The sequence below is a fragment of the Coenobita brevimanus genome, chromosome 32, assembly GCF_032717465.1.
Source record: "Coenobita brevimanus isolate Jiangsu-jjx chromosome 32, ASM3271746v2, whole genome shotgun sequence".
In the NCBI taxonomy this organism is placed as follows: Eukaryota; Metazoa; Arthropoda; class Malacostraca; order Decapoda; family Coenobitidae; genus Coenobita; species Coenobita brevimanus.
In genome coordinates, this window is record NC_136985.1 from 76,269 (window position 1) to 97,500 (window position 21,232).

At 44.6% G+C, this 21,232-nt stretch overlaps 1 protein-coding gene across 1 annotated transcript in view; it reads right to left on the reverse strand.

The window, feature by feature from the left end:
* Nucleotides 1-2,487: 2,487 nt before the first annotated feature.
* Nucleotides 2,488-21,232, reverse strand: part of LOC145395628 (uncharacterized) — a 230,864-nt gene continuing 212,119 nt past the window's right edge. The window contains exons 10-14 of the mRNA XM_080269196.1: nt 12,710-12,848; nt 12,026-12,131; nt 6,053-6,196; nt 3,103-3,621; nt 2,488-2,709 (exon numbers count right to left, since the gene is read on the reverse strand). Of these exons, the coding sequence (XP_080125322.1) occupies nt 2,488-2,709; nt 3,103-3,621; nt 6,053-6,196; nt 12,026-12,131; nt 12,710-12,848 (1,130 nt within the window). The remainder of the gene's footprint in view (nt 2,710-3,102; nt 3,622-6,052; nt 6,197-12,025; nt 12,132-12,709; nt 12,849-21,232) is intronic.

The window sequence follows — 21,232 nt, forward strand, 5'->3', positions numbered from 1 at the left end:
TTATTTTTTCTCATTTTCTTTAATGTATTGGTATCTCTCTCTCTCTCTCTCTCTCTCTCTCTCTCTCACACACACACACACACACACACACACACACACACACACACACACACACACACACACACACACACACACACACACACACACAATACTTATAAATAATACTCTTTTATAAGTAATACTGGAGAAATACTGATAAATATTAAAGAGAGAGAGAGAGAGAGAGAGAGTCCTTCAGGTGGTGGCACTGATATAACCGGTCGGGTCCACTGCCTGGTTATACACACGTGCCTCAACTCCCTCCCTATCCCCCGAAAGGACGATGGTGGACTGCTGCAACTACTACTACTACTACTACTACTACTACTACTATATTATTATTATTATTATTATTATTATTATTATTATGGTTATTATTATTATTATTATTATTATTACTACTACTACTACTACTACTACTACTACTACTACTACTACTACTACTGCTACTATTACTACTACTACTACTACTGCTACTACTACTACTACTACTACTACTACCACCACCACCACCACCACCACCACGTTTTCCTGCTGTCTCATTCTCCTCACATTCCTATCTCATTCATGTTCCTCATTTTCCTACTCATTCATTTTCCTTCTGTCACTTTCATTTTCCTCATTTTCCTACTGTCACACTCCCGTCATCTTCACTCACTCTCCTTCCTTTTCCTGTCACCTTCATTTTCTTCATTTTCCTACTGTCTCTTTCGTCATCTTCATTCATTTTCCTCATTTTCCTACTGTCTCTTTTTCCTCACATTCCTATTCTCGTTTTCCTCATATTCCTCATTTTCCTTCATTGTCCCTCATCATCACTCCGTTTTCTCTCTAGCAATCTTTTCCCTCATTTTCCTACCATCATTATCATTATTTTTTTCCTACCATATTCATTTTCCAAGTTTTCCTATTACCAATTTCCTTTTCCTATATTTTCCTGTCTTTCTCATTTCCTATTTTTCCTATCACTTTCATTGCCTCATTTTCCTACTGTCTTTCATTTTCCTCATTTTCCTACTGTCACTTTCATTTTCCTCATTTTCCTACTGTCACTTCCATTTTCCTATATTTTCCTGTCTCTCTCATTTTCCTATATTTTCCTGTCTCTCATTTTCCTATATTTTCCTGTCTCTCATTTTCCTATATTTTCCTGTCTCTCATTTTCCTATATTTTCCTGTCTCTCATTTTCCTATATTTTCCTGTCTCTCATTTTCCTATATTTTCCTGTCTCTCATTTTCCTATATTTTCCTGTTTCATTTTCCTATATTTTCCTGTCTCTCATTGTCCTATATTTTCCTGTCTCTCATTTTCCTATATTTTCCTGTCTCTCTCATTTTCCTATATTTTCCTGTCTCTCTCATTTTCCTATATTTTCCTGTCTCTCATTTTCCTATATTTTCCTGTCGCTCATTTTCCTATATTTTCCTGTCTCTCATTTTCCTATATTTTCCTCTCTCTCATTTTCCTATATTTTCCTGTCTCTCTCATTTTCCTATATTTTCCTGTCTCTCATTTTCCTATATTTTTCCTGCCATCCCTTTTTCCTCTCTCATTTTCCTATTTTGTGTAATCCTTTTCATCATTGTCTAATTTTTCCTATCACTTTCCCTCTTTTGTTATTCCTTACTGCTTTCATTTTCCTGTTTTCGCTCAAAACTTCCATATTTTTCCCTCTCACTTTCATTTTCCTATTCCCATTTCTCTCATCTTCCTTTATATTTTCCCATTTTCCTGCCATCTTTTTCATTCCTGTTTTTCCTGCCATCTTTTTCACTCTTATTTTTTCCTTGTCTTTCATTTTCCTCATTTTCCCTGTCTTTCTCACTGTCCCATTTTTCCTATCACTTTAAATTTCCTGTGTTCCTGCCATCATTTATTATTCTATTTTTTCCCCTGTCTTTCTCATTTTCCTGTATTCCTGCCATCTTTTTAAATTTCCTTCTTTCCCGCCATCCCTTTCATTTTCCCTTTTTCCTATCACTTATTTTCCTATTCTTTCCTGCCGTCTTTATTTTCCTGTTTTTTCCTGCCGGCTTTTTCATTTTCCTATTTTCTCTATCACTTTCATTTTCCTGTATTTCCTCATTGCTGTAATTTTCCTATTTTCCTCATTTTCCTCCTCATTCTCCTCCCCTCACATTCATTTTCCTCATTTTCCTCCTCATTTTCCTCATTTTCCTCCCTTCACTTTCCTCCCCCTCATTCATATTCGTCATTTTCCTCCAGTCATTTTTCTTATTTTCCTCCAGCCATTTTCCTCATTTTCCTCCAGCCATTTTCCTCATTTTCCTGCTTACTCTTCCCCTCACATTCATTTACCTCCTGTCACTTTCCATTTCCATCGTCATTTTCCTCCTCTTCCTCCAGTCATTTTCCTCATTTTCCTCCAGTCATTTTCCTCATTTTCCTCCAGTCATTTTCCTCATTTTCCTCCCCCCAGCCTGTGCTAGACGGTCACCTCGTCCGTAAGGGTGGCTCTGTCGGATAAACTATATAGGATGAACGCCCTTGCTTTCTCCGGATCCCTCACCTCTCTAAACTTCCTTGCATGGGACCGCCTAGGAGTGGAGTGCGCTGACCTTACCGACCTGTCCTGCAGTCCTAGGTCACTCCCGGGGGCCCTGCGTGTCCTGCGGTGCCCTTCCTCTTCGCCAGGACACCCCACGCCCTGTTCCAAACACTCCAGGCTTCGACAAACGCGATGGGATATTTCTAAGTCAAATGTCCCTCTCTCTACGTAGCTTTTTCCTTGATAGTCTAGGCTCCTGGCGCTACATGGGGAGCCTACGGTAGTCTCCAGGCGGCTACGGCTACTAGAAGACTCACAGGATAGGCTACTGTTCACGGTCTCCCTTCCCTGAGTCTCCTTGGTTTCCAGCGTCGAGAGAGAAGGGGGGTTGTGGTAAGCGCTATACTGACCTCCATTGGACACTCCCTCCCTCCCCCCTCCTTTACAACTGGAGGAGGAGGAGGAGGAAGAGGAGGAGGAGGGGGAGAGAGAACTTTCCTCCCTCCTCCTACTTCTCCTCCTCTTCTCCTCACAATCTCTGAGCTCTCTTACTTTCTCCAAATTGCCCTCTTTCGAGTTACTCTTTAAGCAGTTCACATCCCTCTCTCGTTTGCTGCCACTCTCCTCTTTATTTACTGTCTTGACTAATAAATTCACATCTCTACTACCCCTCCTACTCCCGCCATCATCCCTACTCATCGACAACTCATCCTGGAAGGTCGCGCATACTATTTTATCCGTCATATTGGCCAGTATGTTGTTTACGTAAGGACGCATCACCACACCCTCGCTGTATTTCCTACTTGACTTACTGCTGCGTGTGCTTTCTTTTTGCTGTTCCTTCGGTTGTTGCTGTTCCCCGCCTTTCTCAGCCACCACCACAGCTGCCCCCGGGTCCTGTGGCTGTGGTGGTGTGGTGGTGGTGGTCGGGGGGGTAGATATATGGGTAGATTTGGTGGTATTTGACGCCTCCTGCATCGCTGTCAATCTCAGGACCATCTGTCTGTTTCCAAGCCTCTGATTCTTCTCTTTCAGTGCCTCGATTTGCATATATAAGCGGCGAAAGTCCTCCTGGAAATAGATATAGATAGATATTAGTGTCTGTCTATCTATCTGTGTGTATCCATCTATCTGTTTCTATCTGTCTATCTATCTCTGTCTCTGTATGCTTATCTGTCCATCTGTCTGTCTGTCTGTCTGTCTACCCATTTTTGTCTATTTGGTCATCCATCCATCCATCCATCCATCTGTCCATCCATCCATCCATCCATCCATCCATCTATCCATCCATCCATCCATCCATCCATCCATCCATCCACCAATCCACCTATCCATCCATCCATCCATCCATCCATCCATCCATCAATCCATCCATCCATCCATCTATCCATCAATCCATCCATCCATCTATCCATCCATCCATCAATCCATCCATCCATCCATCTATCCATCTGTCCATCCATCCATCAATCCATCCATCCATCCATCCATCCATCTATCCATCCATCCATCCATCCATCTATCCATCCATCTGTCCATCTATCCATCCATCTGTCCATCTATCCATCCATCCATCTATCCATCCATCCATCCAACCATCCATCCATCTATCCATCCATCCATCTATCCATCCATCCATCCATCCATCTGTCCATCCATCCATCCATCCATCCATCCATCTATCAATTTGTCTCTCTTCTGTGTATGTCTGTCTGTCTGTCTTTCTATCTGTCTGCCTATCTATCTATCTGTCTGTCATTTTGCGCCTTCATTCATCCATTCATATACCTGCCCATCTGTCTATCTGTCCATCTATCTGTCTATCTATCTGTAGAGAGATAGATACAGATAGACTGACTGATTGATGGATGGATGGAGACACAAAAAGTTGCTATCTATCTATTGCCAGACGCCTTAATCCCGTAAGAGGTGGCCACAAACAAATCGCCTCCATGTCGCCCTGTCCCCCGCCATTTCACTGCCCTGCCCCCAGCTCACACCCCCCTCTCTCATATACCTCTCCACTCCATCCCTCCATCTCATCCTTGGCCTCCCCCTCCCTCTCCCTCACATACATTCTCTTCGTCAGTCTCTCATATACCTCTCCACTCCATCCCTCCATCTCATCCTTGGCCTCCCCCTCCCTCTCCCCCCTCCACCTCACCCACATGCACTCTCCTCGTCAGTCTCTCATATACCTCTCCACTCCATCCCTCCATCTCATCCTTGGCCTCCCCCTCCCTCTCCCTCATACACTCTCTCCTCGTCAGTCTTTCATATACCTCTCCACTCCATCCCATCATCTCATCCTCGGCCTTCCCCTCCCTCTCCCCCCCTCCGGTCAAAAAATCACCTAAATGCAGTCTATCAGAATGTTATTATTGGATATCTATTTGTCTGGGAGGAAGAGGATTTGTGAACTAGCTTACTCTCTTACATTCTTGCTGTCTTTCATTTTCTTTCATTTTCTTTAATGGTTTTGTGGGTATTTGCTTTGTTGTTTTTGGGGTGGTGGTTGATTCTCTCTCTCTCTCTCTCTCTCTCTCTCTCTCTCTCTCTCTCTCTCTCTCTCTCTCTCTCTCTCTCTCTCTCTCTCTCTTTCTCTCTTTCTATCATCCTATTTTTCTTATATATTCCTTCCTTCCTTCCCTCCCTCCATCCTTCCTTCCTTCCTTCCATCCATCCCTCCTTCCTCCCTTCCTTCCTTCCCTCCTGCCTTCCTTCCTTCCCTCCTCCTCCCTCCCTTCCTTCCTTCCTTCCTAAGCTCCTTCCTTCTTTCTCCTTCATCTATTTCCAACAATGTCTATTTTTTCCCCTAAGCTACTTTTCTCTCTCTCTCTCTCTCTCTCTCTCTCTCTCTCTCTCTCTCTCTCTCTCAATTTTTCATTTTTTTTCTTCACTATTGTTTCAATAATTTTTTCTCTATTTTAAATCTTAAACGTTTCCATCCATCCATCTATCTGTCTATCTATCTATCCATCTATCTATCTGTCTATATTCCTGTCTATCAATATCTATCCATCCAACTGTGTCTACCTATCCATCCATCTATCTATCCATATATCCATCCATCCATCCATTCATCCATCCATGTATCCATCCATCCATCCATCCATATCTCACCTACAATCTTCCATCTATCCATTTTACCCTCACTACATCAAGTGAGGGGATGGTACTCTCACCTGTATGTCGGTATGGTCAGTGGAAGTAATGTAAAGCGAAAAGAAATCATCCATCCATCCATGTATCCATCTATATCTCATCTCTAACCATCCATCCATTACTTTTACCCCCACCTACATCAAGTGAGGGGATGGTACTCTCACCTGTATGTCGGTATGGTCGAAGGAAGTGGTGTGGAGCATAGAAAATTGATCCATCCATCCATCGACAAAATTCCACACATGTCCTTATATCCATCTACAGTATATCTCACCTCTAACCATCCATCCATTACTTTTACCTTTACCTACATCAAGTGAGGGGTTGGTACTCTCACCTGTATGTCGGTGTGGTCGGAGGAAGTGGTGTGGAGCATATTATTTGGAGGTAAACCGGAGCGTTGAAGGAACTTGGCCGCCATTGGTTTCGTCATACTAATGCTCTCCTCCCCCTTCCCTTGCCCCTTCATGACCAGATAGGCCTGTGGGTGGGGTGGGTGTGGGTGGGGGGGTGTGGGTGTGGGTGTGGGTGGGGGTGAGAAATAGTGATGATCATGATGGAATTACATATCAATATAGCTGAGAATTGGGTATTATTATTATTATTATTATTATTATTACTACTACTACTACTACTACTACTACTACTATTATTACTACTACTACTACTACTATTACTACTATTACTACTACTACTACTACTATTACTACTACTACTACTACTATTACTACTACTACTACTACTACTACTACTATTACTACTACTACTACTACTACTACTATTATTACTACTACTACTACTACTACTGTTATTATTATTATTATTATTATTATTATTATTATTTATTTTCTACTTAACATACACTTACAAACACTTCTACATATACTAATAAATCTATCTTATATCTGTCCTTCCTTCCTTCCCTCCTCCCTCCCTCCTCCCTTCCTCCCTCCCTTCCTTCCTTCCTTCCTTCCTTCCTTCCTCCCTCCCTCCCTCCCTCCCTCCCTCCCTCCCTCCCTCCCTCCCTTCCTTCCTTCCTTCCATTCTTCCTTCCTTCCTTCCTTTCTCTTCCCTCCTTCCTTTCTCCCTTCCCTCCTTCCTTTCTCCCTTCCCTCCTTCCTTTCTCCCTTCCCTCCTTCCTTCCTTCCTTCCTTCCCTCCCTCCCTCCCTTCCTCCCTCCCTCCCTCCCTCCCTCCCTTCCCTCCTTCCTTCCCTCCTTCAGCCTGTATTTGATTCTCTCTCTCTCTCTCTCTCTCTCTCTCTCTCTCTCTCTCTCTCTCTCTCTGAGGTCTGCATCTTGTTGATTAGAAGGGAGGAGAGTAATTAAGAGAGAGAGAGAGAGAGAGAGAGAGAGAGAGCGAGAGAGGGAAAGAGAGAGAGAGAGAAGGAGGAGGAGAAGGGAGGGAGACAGGGAAAGACTGAATTGGAGAAAAGAGAGGGAGAGAGAGAGAGAGAGAGAGAGAGAGAGAGAGAGAAAGTAAAATAGAAATAAGACAGTAAATAATGAGGGAAGGAGAAAGAGAATGCTTGATAGATAGATAGATAGATGGATGTAGATAGATAGATAAATAGACATATAGATGGAGAATTGGAATGAGAGAGAGAGAGAGAGGGAGAGAGAGAGAGAGAGAGAGAAAGAGGCTCATCTTTCTCTCACACCTGCCCGTTTCTCAGGTGTATATTGGAGGGAGGGAAGGAGGGAGGGAAGGAGAGAGAGAGGGAGGGAAGGAGGGAGGGAGGGAGGGAGGGACGGAGGGAAGGAAGGAGAGAGAGAGAGAGGGAGGGAGGGAGGGAGGGAGAGATAGGAGGGAGGGAGGGAAGGAAAGATTGAATTGGAGAAGAGAGAGAGAGAGAGAGAGAGAGAGAGAGAAAAGTAGCTTAGGGGAAGAAATAGACATTGTTGGAAATAGGTGAAGGAGAAAGAAGGAAGGAGCTTAGGAAGGAAGGAGGGAAGGAAGGAGGGAGGGAGGGAGGGATGGAAGGAAGGAGGGAAGGAAGAATGGAAGGAAGGAAGGAAGAATGGAAGGAAGGGAGGAAGGAAGGGAGGGAAGGAAGGAGGGAGGGAGGGAGGGATGGAAGGAAGGAAGAAAAGAAGGAGGGAAGGAAGGAGGAGGGAAGGAAGGAAGGAAGGAGGGAAAGAAGGAAGGAAGGAAGGAATATATAAGAAAAATAATATGATAGAAAAAGAGAGAGAGAAGAGAGAGAGAGAGAGAGAGAGAGAGAGATTGGTGCTTACGTGAGATCAAATTACTGAATCTATCTGTCTAGCTGTCTATCTATTTCTGTCTATGTACTATCACTATCCTAAGTTACTACCCATATATAGAAATAGCAACTTTATGCAACAGGTCAACTCTGGAACTGTCTCCCTCTGTCTGTATTTCCTACTTCCTACGACCTCCAGTGTAGGTAGGTAGGTAGGTATGTTAACCAATACTCCCAGTCCTTTATTTATGCAACGGGTCAACTCTGGAACTGTCTCCATCTGTCTGTATGTCCTACTTCCTATGACCTCCAGTGTAGGTAGGTAGGTAGGTAAGTAGGTAGGTAGGTAGGTAGGTAAGGAGGTATATAAGTTAACCAATACTCCCAGTCCTTCATGTATGCAACGGGTCAACACTGGAACTGTCTCCCTCTGTCTGCATTTCCTACTTCCTATGACCTCCAGTCTTTCAAACGCAGTGTGTCCAGGCATCTCAAAATGAACGCATCTTGAATTTGGCTCTCTCTTGTATTGTTTTTGTTTTTTTTCTGGGGAGGAACGTTAATCCTGGCTCAGCCTTGGGTTCCTTCTTCCTCGCATTAAAAAAAAGGTAGGTATGAATATTATTAAACACATCCTTCTTGCTGGACCAGTTACATTTGGTCCTTTTGAGTGATGGAATTGCCAGACCGGTCCACTAACATTGCCACAGAAGATGAACAGAAGACTAGCTGTAGCTTACGAGGAATGTCCCAGGTTTCCTTCCTTCCTCCTTCCCTTCCTTCCTTCCTTCCTTCCTTCCTTCCTCCCTCCCTCCCTCCCTCCTTCCCTTCCTTCTTTCCTTCCTTCCTTCCTTCATTCATTCATTCATTCATTCATTCCTCCCTCCCTTCCTTCATTCATTCCTTCCTTCCTTCATTCATTCATTCATTCCTCCCTTCCTTCCTTCATTCATTCATTCATTCTTCCCTCCTTCCCTTCCTCCCTCCCTCCCTCCCTCCCTCCCTCCCTCCCTCCCTCCCTCCCTCCCTCCCTCCCTTCCTTCCTTCCTTCCTCCCTCCCTCCCTCCCTCCCTCCCTCCCTCCCTCCCTCCCTTCCTTCCTCCCTCCCTCCCTCCCTCCCTTCCTTCCTTCCTTCCTTCCTTCCTTCCTTCCTCCCTCCCTCCCTCCCTCCCTCCCTCCCTCCCTCCCTCCCTTCTACAGCCAAATTAGCAATACTCAGATTTTTTTTCCTGAGGCGAAGATGCAGTTGACAGTCAGGTGATGCTTGGCTGATTGCAACGTGTCCGAATATCATTTACTAACCCAACTTTCCCCCTCAAAGATTATGTTGTCAATTAATTCTGCCAACGAGTAGAGAGTGTGAAGTAACGTTGCAATCAGCCAATAATCACCAACCTATCAAGTGCACCTTCGCCTCGATTAAAAAGAAAAGGGAAATGAATACGTTAGCCTGGTCATTGCCGTAACTACCGCAATGACCAGGCACCCAGATCACAGAGAAGGGTTTAGTCTATGTGTGCAGCTTACTGATGATGCTGGCCAGGATCTCAGAATCAGTCCTACATGAATGAATTACTTGAAGGGCAGACTTAGGCTCCGAATAACTGACAAAACTATCGTGATCTGAACGCATAATGCAGCTTGATCTGTGGCAAATCTCTTTCGTATTGTGTTTTTTTCTTGGGACTGTTTTGCGGGCGCCAAACCTCTGATTCCTTCTTCCTAGCATAAAAGAAATAAACCCTACCTATCTGTCTATCTATAGCCCGACGCCCTAATTCCGCAAAGGGTGCCCGCAGACAAATAGAATAAAATAACTCGGCAGTGAACACAGAAGTATGGGGGACGAGCGACAACGGCCGTGGCACTCCGTAGACCACACACTGGCACCCACACATTCATCCAGGTTAGAGCCATCGATGTACTTACGGTAAAAAGAGCATCGGTGCACATTTGGCCCGGAACAGTTTGACACCACGGACGATGTACTCTTCAAATATTCTCCCCCTGGTCGTCAAACACGCGTACGTATGTCACAGATGGGCTTCTTAGGCAGTGTATGGCTGATATTGTACGTGGGGGCATATTCAGATACTCGATTTCCCAAGTACAACACAACCTACATTGATCAGTTCAGATATCATCGTACCCCGCCCGCGCGATACTTTTTCTTGATCGTGTGTACAGGTGGTCAGGTCGTAGACGGAGGGGAGGCATATTTACCGAAAAGAATTTAAGGACTAACTTTTTTTACTACAAGAAACAAGCAAATGACTAATATGTGTTCTCCAACTGAGCCTACTGTCAAAAGGTAGGCCTAGGAGGGTTACCGAGTTTGGGAAAGATACCGGCTAATTATATAGTGATAATTGCAAAGGAAGTAGGTTAGGTTTACGAGTCAGAACATCACTGATACACATAGGCTTGGAAAGTCGATATCGCCATACAATAATCTATTTAATTTCTCTGTCTCTCTGTCTATCTATTTTTATCTATTTACATATATACGCAGACATTAGTATATCTGTTTTGTCTGTCCGTCTGTCTGTATTTTATCTATCTATCTATCTATCTATCTATCTTTCTATCTACCCGTATCTCTTTGTATGTCTGTCTGCCTGTCTGTTTACTATATGTGTGCGTGTATGTATGTACGTATATGGTGTTTATATATGTATGTATGTGTGTATGTATGTATGTATGTATGTATATGTATGTATGTATATCTATGTATGTATCTGCCATGTATATGATTAATCTCTCTCTCTCTCTCTCTCTCTCTCTCTCTACTTCCTACCTTTTTCTTAACTCAATATTCCTCCATTCCTCTCCTCCTCTTCCTTTCTCTCCATCTCTCTCCCTCCCTTCCCTCCTTCTCTCCATCCCCCCCTTCCCTCCCTTCCTCCCTCCCTTACTACTGAAAATTAAGGCAAGAAGAAGAGAGAGAGAGAGAGAGAGAGAGAGATGGTAGTGTCAGATTTCTCGCTTCCTCTCTCTCCTTCTCTCCCTCCCCCTCCTTTCCTCCCTACCTACCTACCTACCTAACTACCTACCTGCCTGCCTTCGTACCTACATACCTACCTACCTACCTACCTACCTGCCTTCGTACCTACTTACCTACCTACCTACCTACCTACTTACCTACCTACTTACCTACCTACCTACCTACCTACCTGCCTTCGTACCTACCTACCTACCTACCTACCTGCCTTCGTACCTACTTACCTACCTACCTGCCTTCGTACCTACTTACCTACCTACCTACCTACCTGCCTGCCTACTTACCTACCTACCTACCTACCTACCTACCTACCTACCTACCTACCTACCTACCTACCTCCCTTACTGCCGAATATTAAGGCAAGTAAAAGAAGAGTGAATGACAAATCTCTCTCCTCCCTCTCCCTCCCTCCCTCTCCCTCCCTCCCTCCCTCTTCCTCCCTCCCTACCTCCCTACCGAAGATGAAGGGAAGAAGAAGAAGAATGCATGATCTTTCTCCTCTCTCTCCCTCCCTTTCTCCCTCCCTCCCTTACTGCCGAATATTAATCAGTTGGGTGTAGATTTCTCTCATCCTTTCTCTCCTTCTCTCCCCTTCCCCTCTCCTCCCTCCTCCCTCCCTCCCTCCCTTCCTTCCTTCCTTCCTTCCTTCCTTCCTTCCTTCCTTCCCTCCCTCCCTCCCTCCCTCCCTCCCTCCTTCCTTCCTTCCTTTCGTCCTTCCTTTATTCCTTACTTCCTTCCATCCTTTCTTCCCTCCTTCCTTCCTCCCTCCCTCCCTCCCTCCCTCCCTCCCTCCCTTCCTCCCTCCCTACCTTACTGCCGAATATTAGGGCAAGAAGGAGAGTAATTGTAAGCTGTGTCAGATTTCTCTCTTCCTTTCTCTCCTTCTCTCCCTTTCCCTCCCTCCCTCCCTCCCTTCCTCCCTTACTGCCGAATATTAGGGCAAGAAGAAGAGTAATTATGAGATGGTAGAGTGAAATTTCTCTCATCCTTTCTCTCCTTCCCTCCCTCCCTGCCTTTTCTCCCTCTACCTCCCTCCCTGCCTTTTCTCCCTCTACCTCCCTCCCCTCCCTCCCTCCCTCCTTCCCTCCCTTCCTCCCTACCTACCTTACTGCCGAATATTAGGGCAAGGAGGAGGGTAATTGTAAGCTGTGTGTGGCAGAAGAAGATGATGAAGAGAAGGTCTGGATTCGCTGGACTCTGAAGGAATAACCTGGAAAAAAATAGAGTAGAGGTCAGTGGTGGGGTAGAGGTGGGTTGGAGGTGGGGTGGTGGGGTTAGGGGTGGGTTAGAGTGGTGTAGAGGGCGCTAGAGAAGTGTAGTGAGGTTTGTGGTGGGGTAGAGGTGGGTTAGAGGTGGGGTAGTGGGGTTAGAAGGGGGTAGGAGTGGTGTAAAGGGCGCTAGAGAAGTGTAGTGAGGTTTGTGGTGGGGTAGAGGTGGGTTATAGGTGGGGTAGTGGGATTAGGGGTGGGTTAGAGTGGTGTAGAGGGCGCTAGAGAAGTGTAGTGAGGTTGGTGGTGGGGTAGAGGTGGGTTAGAGGTGGGGTAGTGATCATAATACTAGTAATAATAGTAATAATAATAATAATAATTCCAATAACAACATCAGCTATAACAATAACAATCATCATCATCATCATCATTATTATCATCCCATGTTCTATAAAAAAATACAAATCCATCCCAAACTAAAACAAAAAAAGTATATGTCTCTCTCTCTCTCTCTCTCTCTCTCTCTCTCTCTCTCTCTCTCTCTCTCTCTCTCTCTCTCTCTCTCTCTCTCAATACTTACATAGATACGTTGAGGAAGAGTGAAAGCAAGAATTCATTGTATATAGCCATAGATATGAAGCGTGACTCATTGAATTCAGATGGTGCCTTCCTAACCATGATACACAGACGTATTCCCCACACCAGGAACAGCATCTCCACTGAAACGAGGCAATTAGGTGGTTAGAGGCTTGTTAGAGGTGATTACGGGCTGTTAGAAGGGGTAATTAGAGTAGTAGTAGTATTTTAGCTATGTACTATTGTCTAAGTCCACGTCATTAACAGGATCTGCACTGTAACGAGGTGATTAGGTTGTTAGAGGTTGTTTGAAGGTGACGGGAAGTAGTTTATAGACACCAATACACTCCAGTCCCATCCTTCCTCCCAAACCATCTCAATATACCCCTCCTCATCACAACACCAATACACTCCAGTCCCATCCTTCCTCCCAAACCATCTCAATCTACCCCTCCTCATCACAACACCAATACACTCCAGTCCCATCCTTCCATCTCAGTCTACCCCTCCTCATTACAACACCAATACACTCCAGTCCCATCCTTCCTCCCAAACCATCTCAGTCTACCCCTCCTCATCTCAACACCAATACACTCCAGTCCCATCCTTCCTCCCAAACCATCTCAGTCTACCCCTCCTCATCTCAACACCAATACACTCCAGTCCCATCCTTCCTCCCAAACCATCTCAGTCTACCCCTCCTCATCTCAACACCAATACACTCCAGTCCCATCCTTCCTCCCAAACCATCTCAGTCTACCCCTCCTCATCACAACACCAATACACTCCAGTCCCATCCTTCCATCTCAGTCTACCCCTCCTCATTACAACACCAATACACTCCAGTCCCATCCTTCCTCCCAAACCATCTCAGTCTACCCCTCCTCATCTCAACACCAATACACTCCAGTCCCATCCTTCCTCCCAAACCATCTCAGTTTACCCCTCCTCATCTCAACACCAATACACTCCAGTCCCATCCTTTCTCCCAAACCATCTCAGTCTACCCCTCCTCATCACAACACCAATGCACTCCAGTCCCATCCTTCCTCCCAAACCATCTCAGTCTACCCCGCCTCATCACAACACCAATACACTCCAGTCCCATCCTTCCTCCCAAACCATCTCAGTCTACCCCTCCTCATCTCAACACCAATACACTCCAGTCCCATCCTTCCTCCCAAACCATCTCAGTCTACCCCTCCTCATCTCAACACCAATACACTCCAATCCCATCCTTCCTTCCAAACCATCTCAGTCTACTCCTCCTCATCACAACACCAATACACTCCAGTCCCATCCTTCCTCCCAAACCATCGCAGTCTACCCCGCCTCATCACAACACCAATACACTCCAGTCCCATCCTACCTCTCAACTCTTCCATCGTAAACCCAGCCCCCCCATGCCTCACACTCAGGGACGCACTGCACATCCACCTAATCATTGTCATTTCTGTACGTTTGAGCCTGTGAATATCCTCTTCCTTTACTGCCCAGGTCTCATTACCATACAGCATTACACACCTCACTGCCATACACTACCATACACTCCACACTACCATACAGCATTACACTGCCAACACATGCTGCATACAAAGACCCCTTAGCACGTAGGGAGAGCCCTCTCAATGTCAGGAGAGGCAACAGCTCCCTGAACTTCTTCCAACCACTTCTCACCCTAGCCACAGAGCTGCTCCAGCCCCACCTCCAGCACACAACATGTCTCCCAAATAACAGAACTCCTCCACACACTCAAGAGACTCACCAGCAAGATCAATCCTTTCACGCCTGACAATCTCCACCTGCTCTCCCTGACACACACACACACACACACACACACACACACACACACACACACACACACACACACACACACACACACACACACACACACACACACACACACACACACACACACACACACACACACACACACACACACACACACACACACACACACACACACACACACAGTAAGTAAGTAAGTATGTATTGACCACAATATCCAGTTACACATACAACATTTCAAGCAACAATAAACCTTAACATGATAAACAGCACATTAGATATTAGCAAACAATTATGGTCCACAAAACAAGCGAAGTATTAAAGGGTTGATCAGTGCATCTATATAGCCTTAATGAAACATGGAAATCATTACACTTCTGATTAGTAACTTAACTACAATTTGACCAATCACCTTTTTTACGAAAAAAAAAAATCCCTGTGATATATCATGGTTAGAATAAGAGCATACAAAATGAATTAAATACACTTTAAATAACATAGGTTATGGTAAACATTATAGTACACACTAGCCAAAACAGGAAAGGACCTTATACACTATCTCCTCAATAGGAAACTGAGCATCGTCACCAATGATTTGACTCCAGGAAGTAAAGTTATATCTTGTACGTATGTGCTGAGTCAGTGGACACACCTCCAGTACATGCAACTCTGTTTGCACAGCACCACATGGACAGAACCGCTCTGCTACCGGGAGACGTCCCCGTCCACGCCGATTCCAACGGCCCGTCTCAATAGCCAGATTGTGACTGATTACCCGCAGCCGACTAAATGCCATTCTGTGTACCTCACTAGTTTTACCACAACATTTATAGATCTCGTGAACTGTTAAGGTAGGGTTCAACACATTATAAATTAGGCTTCTAGAAGATGTAGAGTTAGAAATTGATTGCTTTAAAGATTCAATGCCGACTTTAACATCATCAACAGAATTATTAATTAAACTCTTAATGTGTTTACTTGTTGGTGTGTTAGCCGCCATGGTCAGCCTGACGGCGTGCACCCACGGGTCATCAGGCATACCGCGCCTCTCCCCCCACAGTCGCTGGAAAAGCTTCCTCTGCCTTGCTAGTACTAAAGATTTCAGTGGCGGGCACCCGAGTTCCACGTAACAAACGTCCGTGCACGCCGTCATACGAGCTCCCAGCAACTGTTTAATACCCCAGTTATACAATTTTTCCATTGGCCTCAAGTTCCCATTGAACCAGGACTCAGCCATATAGGATGGTTGACATTAAGGCTGCTTCAAACATTTTCTTTTTAACATAAAATGATATGTCTATATTCTTTTCCAAAAATGACACAGATTTCAGAAAGTGGCACATTTTTGCTTGTGCGTGGGCGGTAATGGCGGACGACAGGGTCCCGTCGCTTGTGAACAGACTGCCCAGATACACATACCTGTCACACCACTGCACGACCATATCACCAACGCAGAATGGCCCACGATCGCCCACTGACGCATGGATTGCAAAGAACGTGGTCTTAATATTATTCACAACCATGCCATTATTTACACAGAACTGATTCAGAAATGTAAGTTTATGTTCCGTCCCGCGTCGCGTTGTCGAGAGAAGAACAGTATCGTTCATAAGCACAAGGAGATGAAGCCACTGTAAAAAACCATCTGGCCCACAATTGGACTTTATCAACATAATCATGCTGTTTACAAAAATGATAAACAATAAACGAGATGTTGGGGACCCCTGTCTGACGCCGAGCCTGGATGTTACAATGGCTGTCCCAGTAATGCTCAAAGTAACCCCGTATATCGCCACCAGCGCCGCTAACATTCGCGACCCGCACCCCAACTCACGTAACATGCGAAACACACACACACACACACACACACACACACACACACACACACACACACACACACACACACACACACACACACACACACACACACACACCTAAAATCAGCAATATCTCACAGTCTACCTCTAATACCACTACATCTCTTATACACCCACTTATCACAAACACTGCATTATCTTTTATAAGCATTTACTCTTAGGCCCTTGTGCCCCATACCATCTCTCCACTTCCTAAATCTTTCCTCCGTCTCTCCACTTCCTGAATCTTTCCTCCGTCTCTCCACTTTCTGAATCTTTCCTCCACCTCTCCACCTTCTAAATCTTTCCTCCGCCTCCCTTTCATTCTCTGCAATCAACACCAAATCATCAGCATACAACATCTCCCACGGGAGTCCGTTTCTGAAGTCACACAAGATAGATAGAGATAGATGGATGGATAGATAGATAATGTAAGCAGTAGATAGATGGATAGATAGATAGATAATGTAAGCAATAGATAGATGGGTAGATAGATAGATATGTTAGATAGATAGGGCTTCAAGTACCATGATAAACAACAAGGGGTCCGAGACTGACCCCTGATGCACACCAACAGTCACGGAAAACTCATTACTCAAATCTCCATTCACTTTTACACACACACACACACACACACACACACCGCTCGCTGGTGCAGTGGTAACGTTCTTGCTTGCCAACTTGTGGACGGGAGTTCGCGCCTCGCTCAGGTTGCGAAAAGTTTTACTGACGAAGTGGGTGGTTACTGTCCCCCTTGAGCAAGGGGACGGGTGTGTGCGTGTGTGAAGGTCACAGCCTTGCCCTTAGATCGGACTATATGAGCTCTCAGCTCCCTTCCGGGAGGGTAAAAGCTGACGATCACGACCATCAAGTGATCCTGACCGACCCGATGAATTACACACACACACACACACACACACACACACACACACACACACACACACACACACACAGTTATCTACCCACATACATGGCCATAACAACATAAGTATATACCAACACATATATACATCTACCAACCTACATATCTACACACACACACACACACACACACACACACACACACACACACACACACACACACACACACACACACACACTTATCCACCCACACACATGGCCATAACAACATACGTATATACCAACCTACATATCTACACACACACACACACACACACGGCCATAACCACCCAACCAGCCACTCCTCCATCCCAACCTTTCTCACTGCCCACCTCACCACCTCTCTAGAGTTGGATTAATTAAGTAGGTGCTCAGGTGTGCTCAGGTAGCTTACGTAACACCTCTTCCTTAGCGATTTATTCCTGATTCTGCTTCGTTACCATAATGGGTGTTTTGCACATTATTTCCACATTAGAAGATATAGGAAGCAAAAAAAGATGTTAATGGGTAGTTTCGAAAATAAATCGCTTAGGAAGAGGTGTTAGGGAGCCTCCTTACCCCACGAGGATACAGGCCATCAAAAATAAACAGCTTTTCACTATACTCCTTTCACCTTAACACCATCCACTCGTATGATGTAGCTCTTATACTCCTGTCACCTTAACTTGGCCCAGATTTTCGTCCTTTTGCAGCTTATTTCACGTAGCTCAGTGGCAGAAAAAGACAATACTACGGCCCTGCATCTTTCCATAGCACTTCATTGTGACTAGCATCATATTCTAGTGTTAAAAAGACAGTACTACGGTTCTACATCCTTTCCATAGCACTTCTTCGTGACTAGCATCATATTCTAGTGTTAAAAAGACAATACTACGGCTCTACATCCTTTCCATAGCACTTCTTCGTGACTAGCATCATATTCTAATGTTAAAAAGACAATACTACGTCTCTACATCTTTCCACGGCACTTCTTCGTGACTAGCATCATATTCTAGTGTTAAAAAGACAATACTACGGCTCTACATCCTTTCCATAGCACTTCTTCGTGACTAGCATCATATTCTAGTGTTAAAAAGACAATACTACGGCTCTACATCCTTTCCATAGCACTTCTTCGTGACTAGCATCATATTCTAGTGTTAAAAAGACAATACTATGACTCTACATCCTTTCCATAGCACTTCTTCGTGACTAGCATCATATTCTAGTGTTAAAAAGACAATACTACGGCTCTACATCTTTCCACAGCACTTCTTCGTGACTAGCATCATAATCTAGTGTCAATCTGTCATTACAACTCAGCATTGAAGATGGATCGATGGTAATTTTGGGTCAAGTTTGAGTGAATTGAGTATAGCGATAAATAATAATAATAATAATAATAATAATAATAATAATAATAATAATGCGTATATACAATCTTGCTCTTTTGGTATATAAGAAATTTTGGTTTTGAACATTTTAAAACTAAGTATATTGTAAATTTAGGAAGAATTATTATTTTTGGAAGTTTTTTTGAGTTAAAATAAAAATAGAAGCGAGGAGGAGAAGTATAATTAGTTCCGAGGCTAAGAGTGTCCGCCATATTTGTTTACATCTGAGCCGTGCGTGTGTTTGATCTCGGTCGTATTTTGGTTTTGGTCGTTTCTGCGTTAAGTATATTGTAAATTTAGTAAGAATTATTATTTTTGGAAGTGGTTTTGAGAGTTAAAGTAAAATTAGAAGCAGAGGAGGAGAGAAAAATATTTAGTCCCGAAGGTGAGACTGTCCGCCATATTTGTTGACATTTCAGTGTCGCTTGGTCTTGTGCGTGTGTGGACGTTTCTAAGATTCTGTGTGTACCTGTGCTTCCCCGGGCATACACGTGTGCGTTTTGTGATCTGTGAACGTTAACTATGTGCACACTGACTGAAAAATTGATGTAATATATAGTATTACATCTCAAAGTTGTGATTTTCGGCAAGAGACAGACTGACAAATGAGGATATAAAGGAGCGTTGTGGTGTGGATGTGGAGTTACATGGAGAGACAGACTGACAAATGAGGATATAAAGGAGCGTTGTGGTGTGGATGTGGAGTTACATGGAGAGACAGACTGACAAATGAGGAAGTGAAGGAGCGTTGTGGTGTGGATGTGGAGTTACATGGAGAGACAGACTGACAAATGAGGAAGTGAAGGAGCGTTGTGGTGTGGATGTGGAGTTACATGGAGAGACAGACTGACAAATGAGGAAGTGAAGGAGCGTTGTGGTGTGGATGTGGAGTTACATGGAGAGACAGACTGACAATGAAGTGAAGGAGCGTTGTGGTGTGGATGTGGAGTTACATGGAGAGACAGACTGACAAATGAGGAAGTGAAGGAGCGTTGTGGTGTGGATGTGGAGTTACATGGAGAGACAGACTGACAAATGAGGAAGTGAAGGAGCGTTGTGGTGTGGATGTGGAGTTACATGGAGAGACAGACTGACAAATGAGGAAGTGAAGGAGCGTTGTGGTGTGGATGTGGAGTTACGTGGAGAGACAGACTGACAAATGAGGAAGTGAAGGAGCGTTGTGGTGTGGATGTGGAGTTACATGGAGAGACAGGCTGACAAATGAGGATATAAAGGAGCGTTGTGGTGTGGATGTGGAGTTACATGGAGAGACAGACTGACAAATGAGGATATAAAGGAGCGTTGTGGTGTGGATGTGGAGTTACATGGAGAGACAGACTGACAAATGAGGATATAAAGGAGCGTTGTGGTGTGGATGTGGAGTTACATGGAGAGACAGACTGACAAATGAGGATATAAAGGAGCGTTGTGGTGTGGATGTGGAGTTACATGGAGAGACAGACTGACAAATGAGGAAGTGAAGGAGCGTTGTGGTGTGGATGTGGAGTTACATGGAGAGACAGACTGACAAATGAGGAAGTGAAGGAGTGTTGTGGTGTGGATGTGGAGTTACATGGAGAGACAGACTGACAAATGAGGATATAAAGGAGCGTTGTGGTGTGGATGTGGAGTTACATGGAGAGACAGGCTGACAAATGAGGATATAAAGGAGCGTTGTGGTGTGGATGTGGAGTTACATGGAGAGACAGGCTGACAAATGAGGATATAAAGGAGCGTTGTGGTGTGGATGTGGAGTTACATGGAGAGACAGACTGACAAATGAGGATATAAAGGAGCGTTGTGGTGTGGATGTGGAGTTACACGGAGAGACAGACTGACAAATGAGGATATAAAGGAGCGTTGTGGTGTGGATGTGGAGTTACATGGAGAGACAGGCTGACAAATGAGGATATAAAGGAGCGTTGTGGTGTGGATGTGGAGTTACATGGAGAGACAGACTGACAAATGAGGATATAAAGGAGCGTTGTGGTGTGGATGTGGAGTTACACGGAGAGACAGACTGACAAATGAGGATATAAAGGAGCGTTGTGGTGTGGATGTGGAGTTACATGGAGAGACAGACTGACAAATGAGGATATAAAGGAGCGTTGTGGTGTGGATGTGGAGTTACATGGAGAGACAGACTGACAAATGAGGATATAAAGGAGCGTTGTGGTGTGGATGTGGAGTTACATGGAGAGACAGACTGACAAATGAGGATATAAAGGAGCGTTGTGGTGTGGATGTGGAGTTACATGGAGAGACAGACTGACAAATGAGGATATAAAGGAGCGTTGTGGTGTGGATGTGGAGTTACATGGAGAGACAGACTGACAAATGAGGATATAAAGGAGCGTTGTGGTGTGGATGTGGAGTTACATGGAGAGACAGACTGACAAATGAGGATATAAAGGAGCGTTGTGGTGTGGATGTGGAGTTACATGGAGAGACAGACTGACAAATGAGGATATAAAGGAGCGTTGTGGTGTGGATGTGGAGTTACATGGAGAGACAGGCTGACAAATGAGGATATAAAGGAGCGTTGTGGTGTGGATGTGGAGTTACATGGAGAGACAGACTGACAAATGAGGATATAAAGGAGCGTTGTGG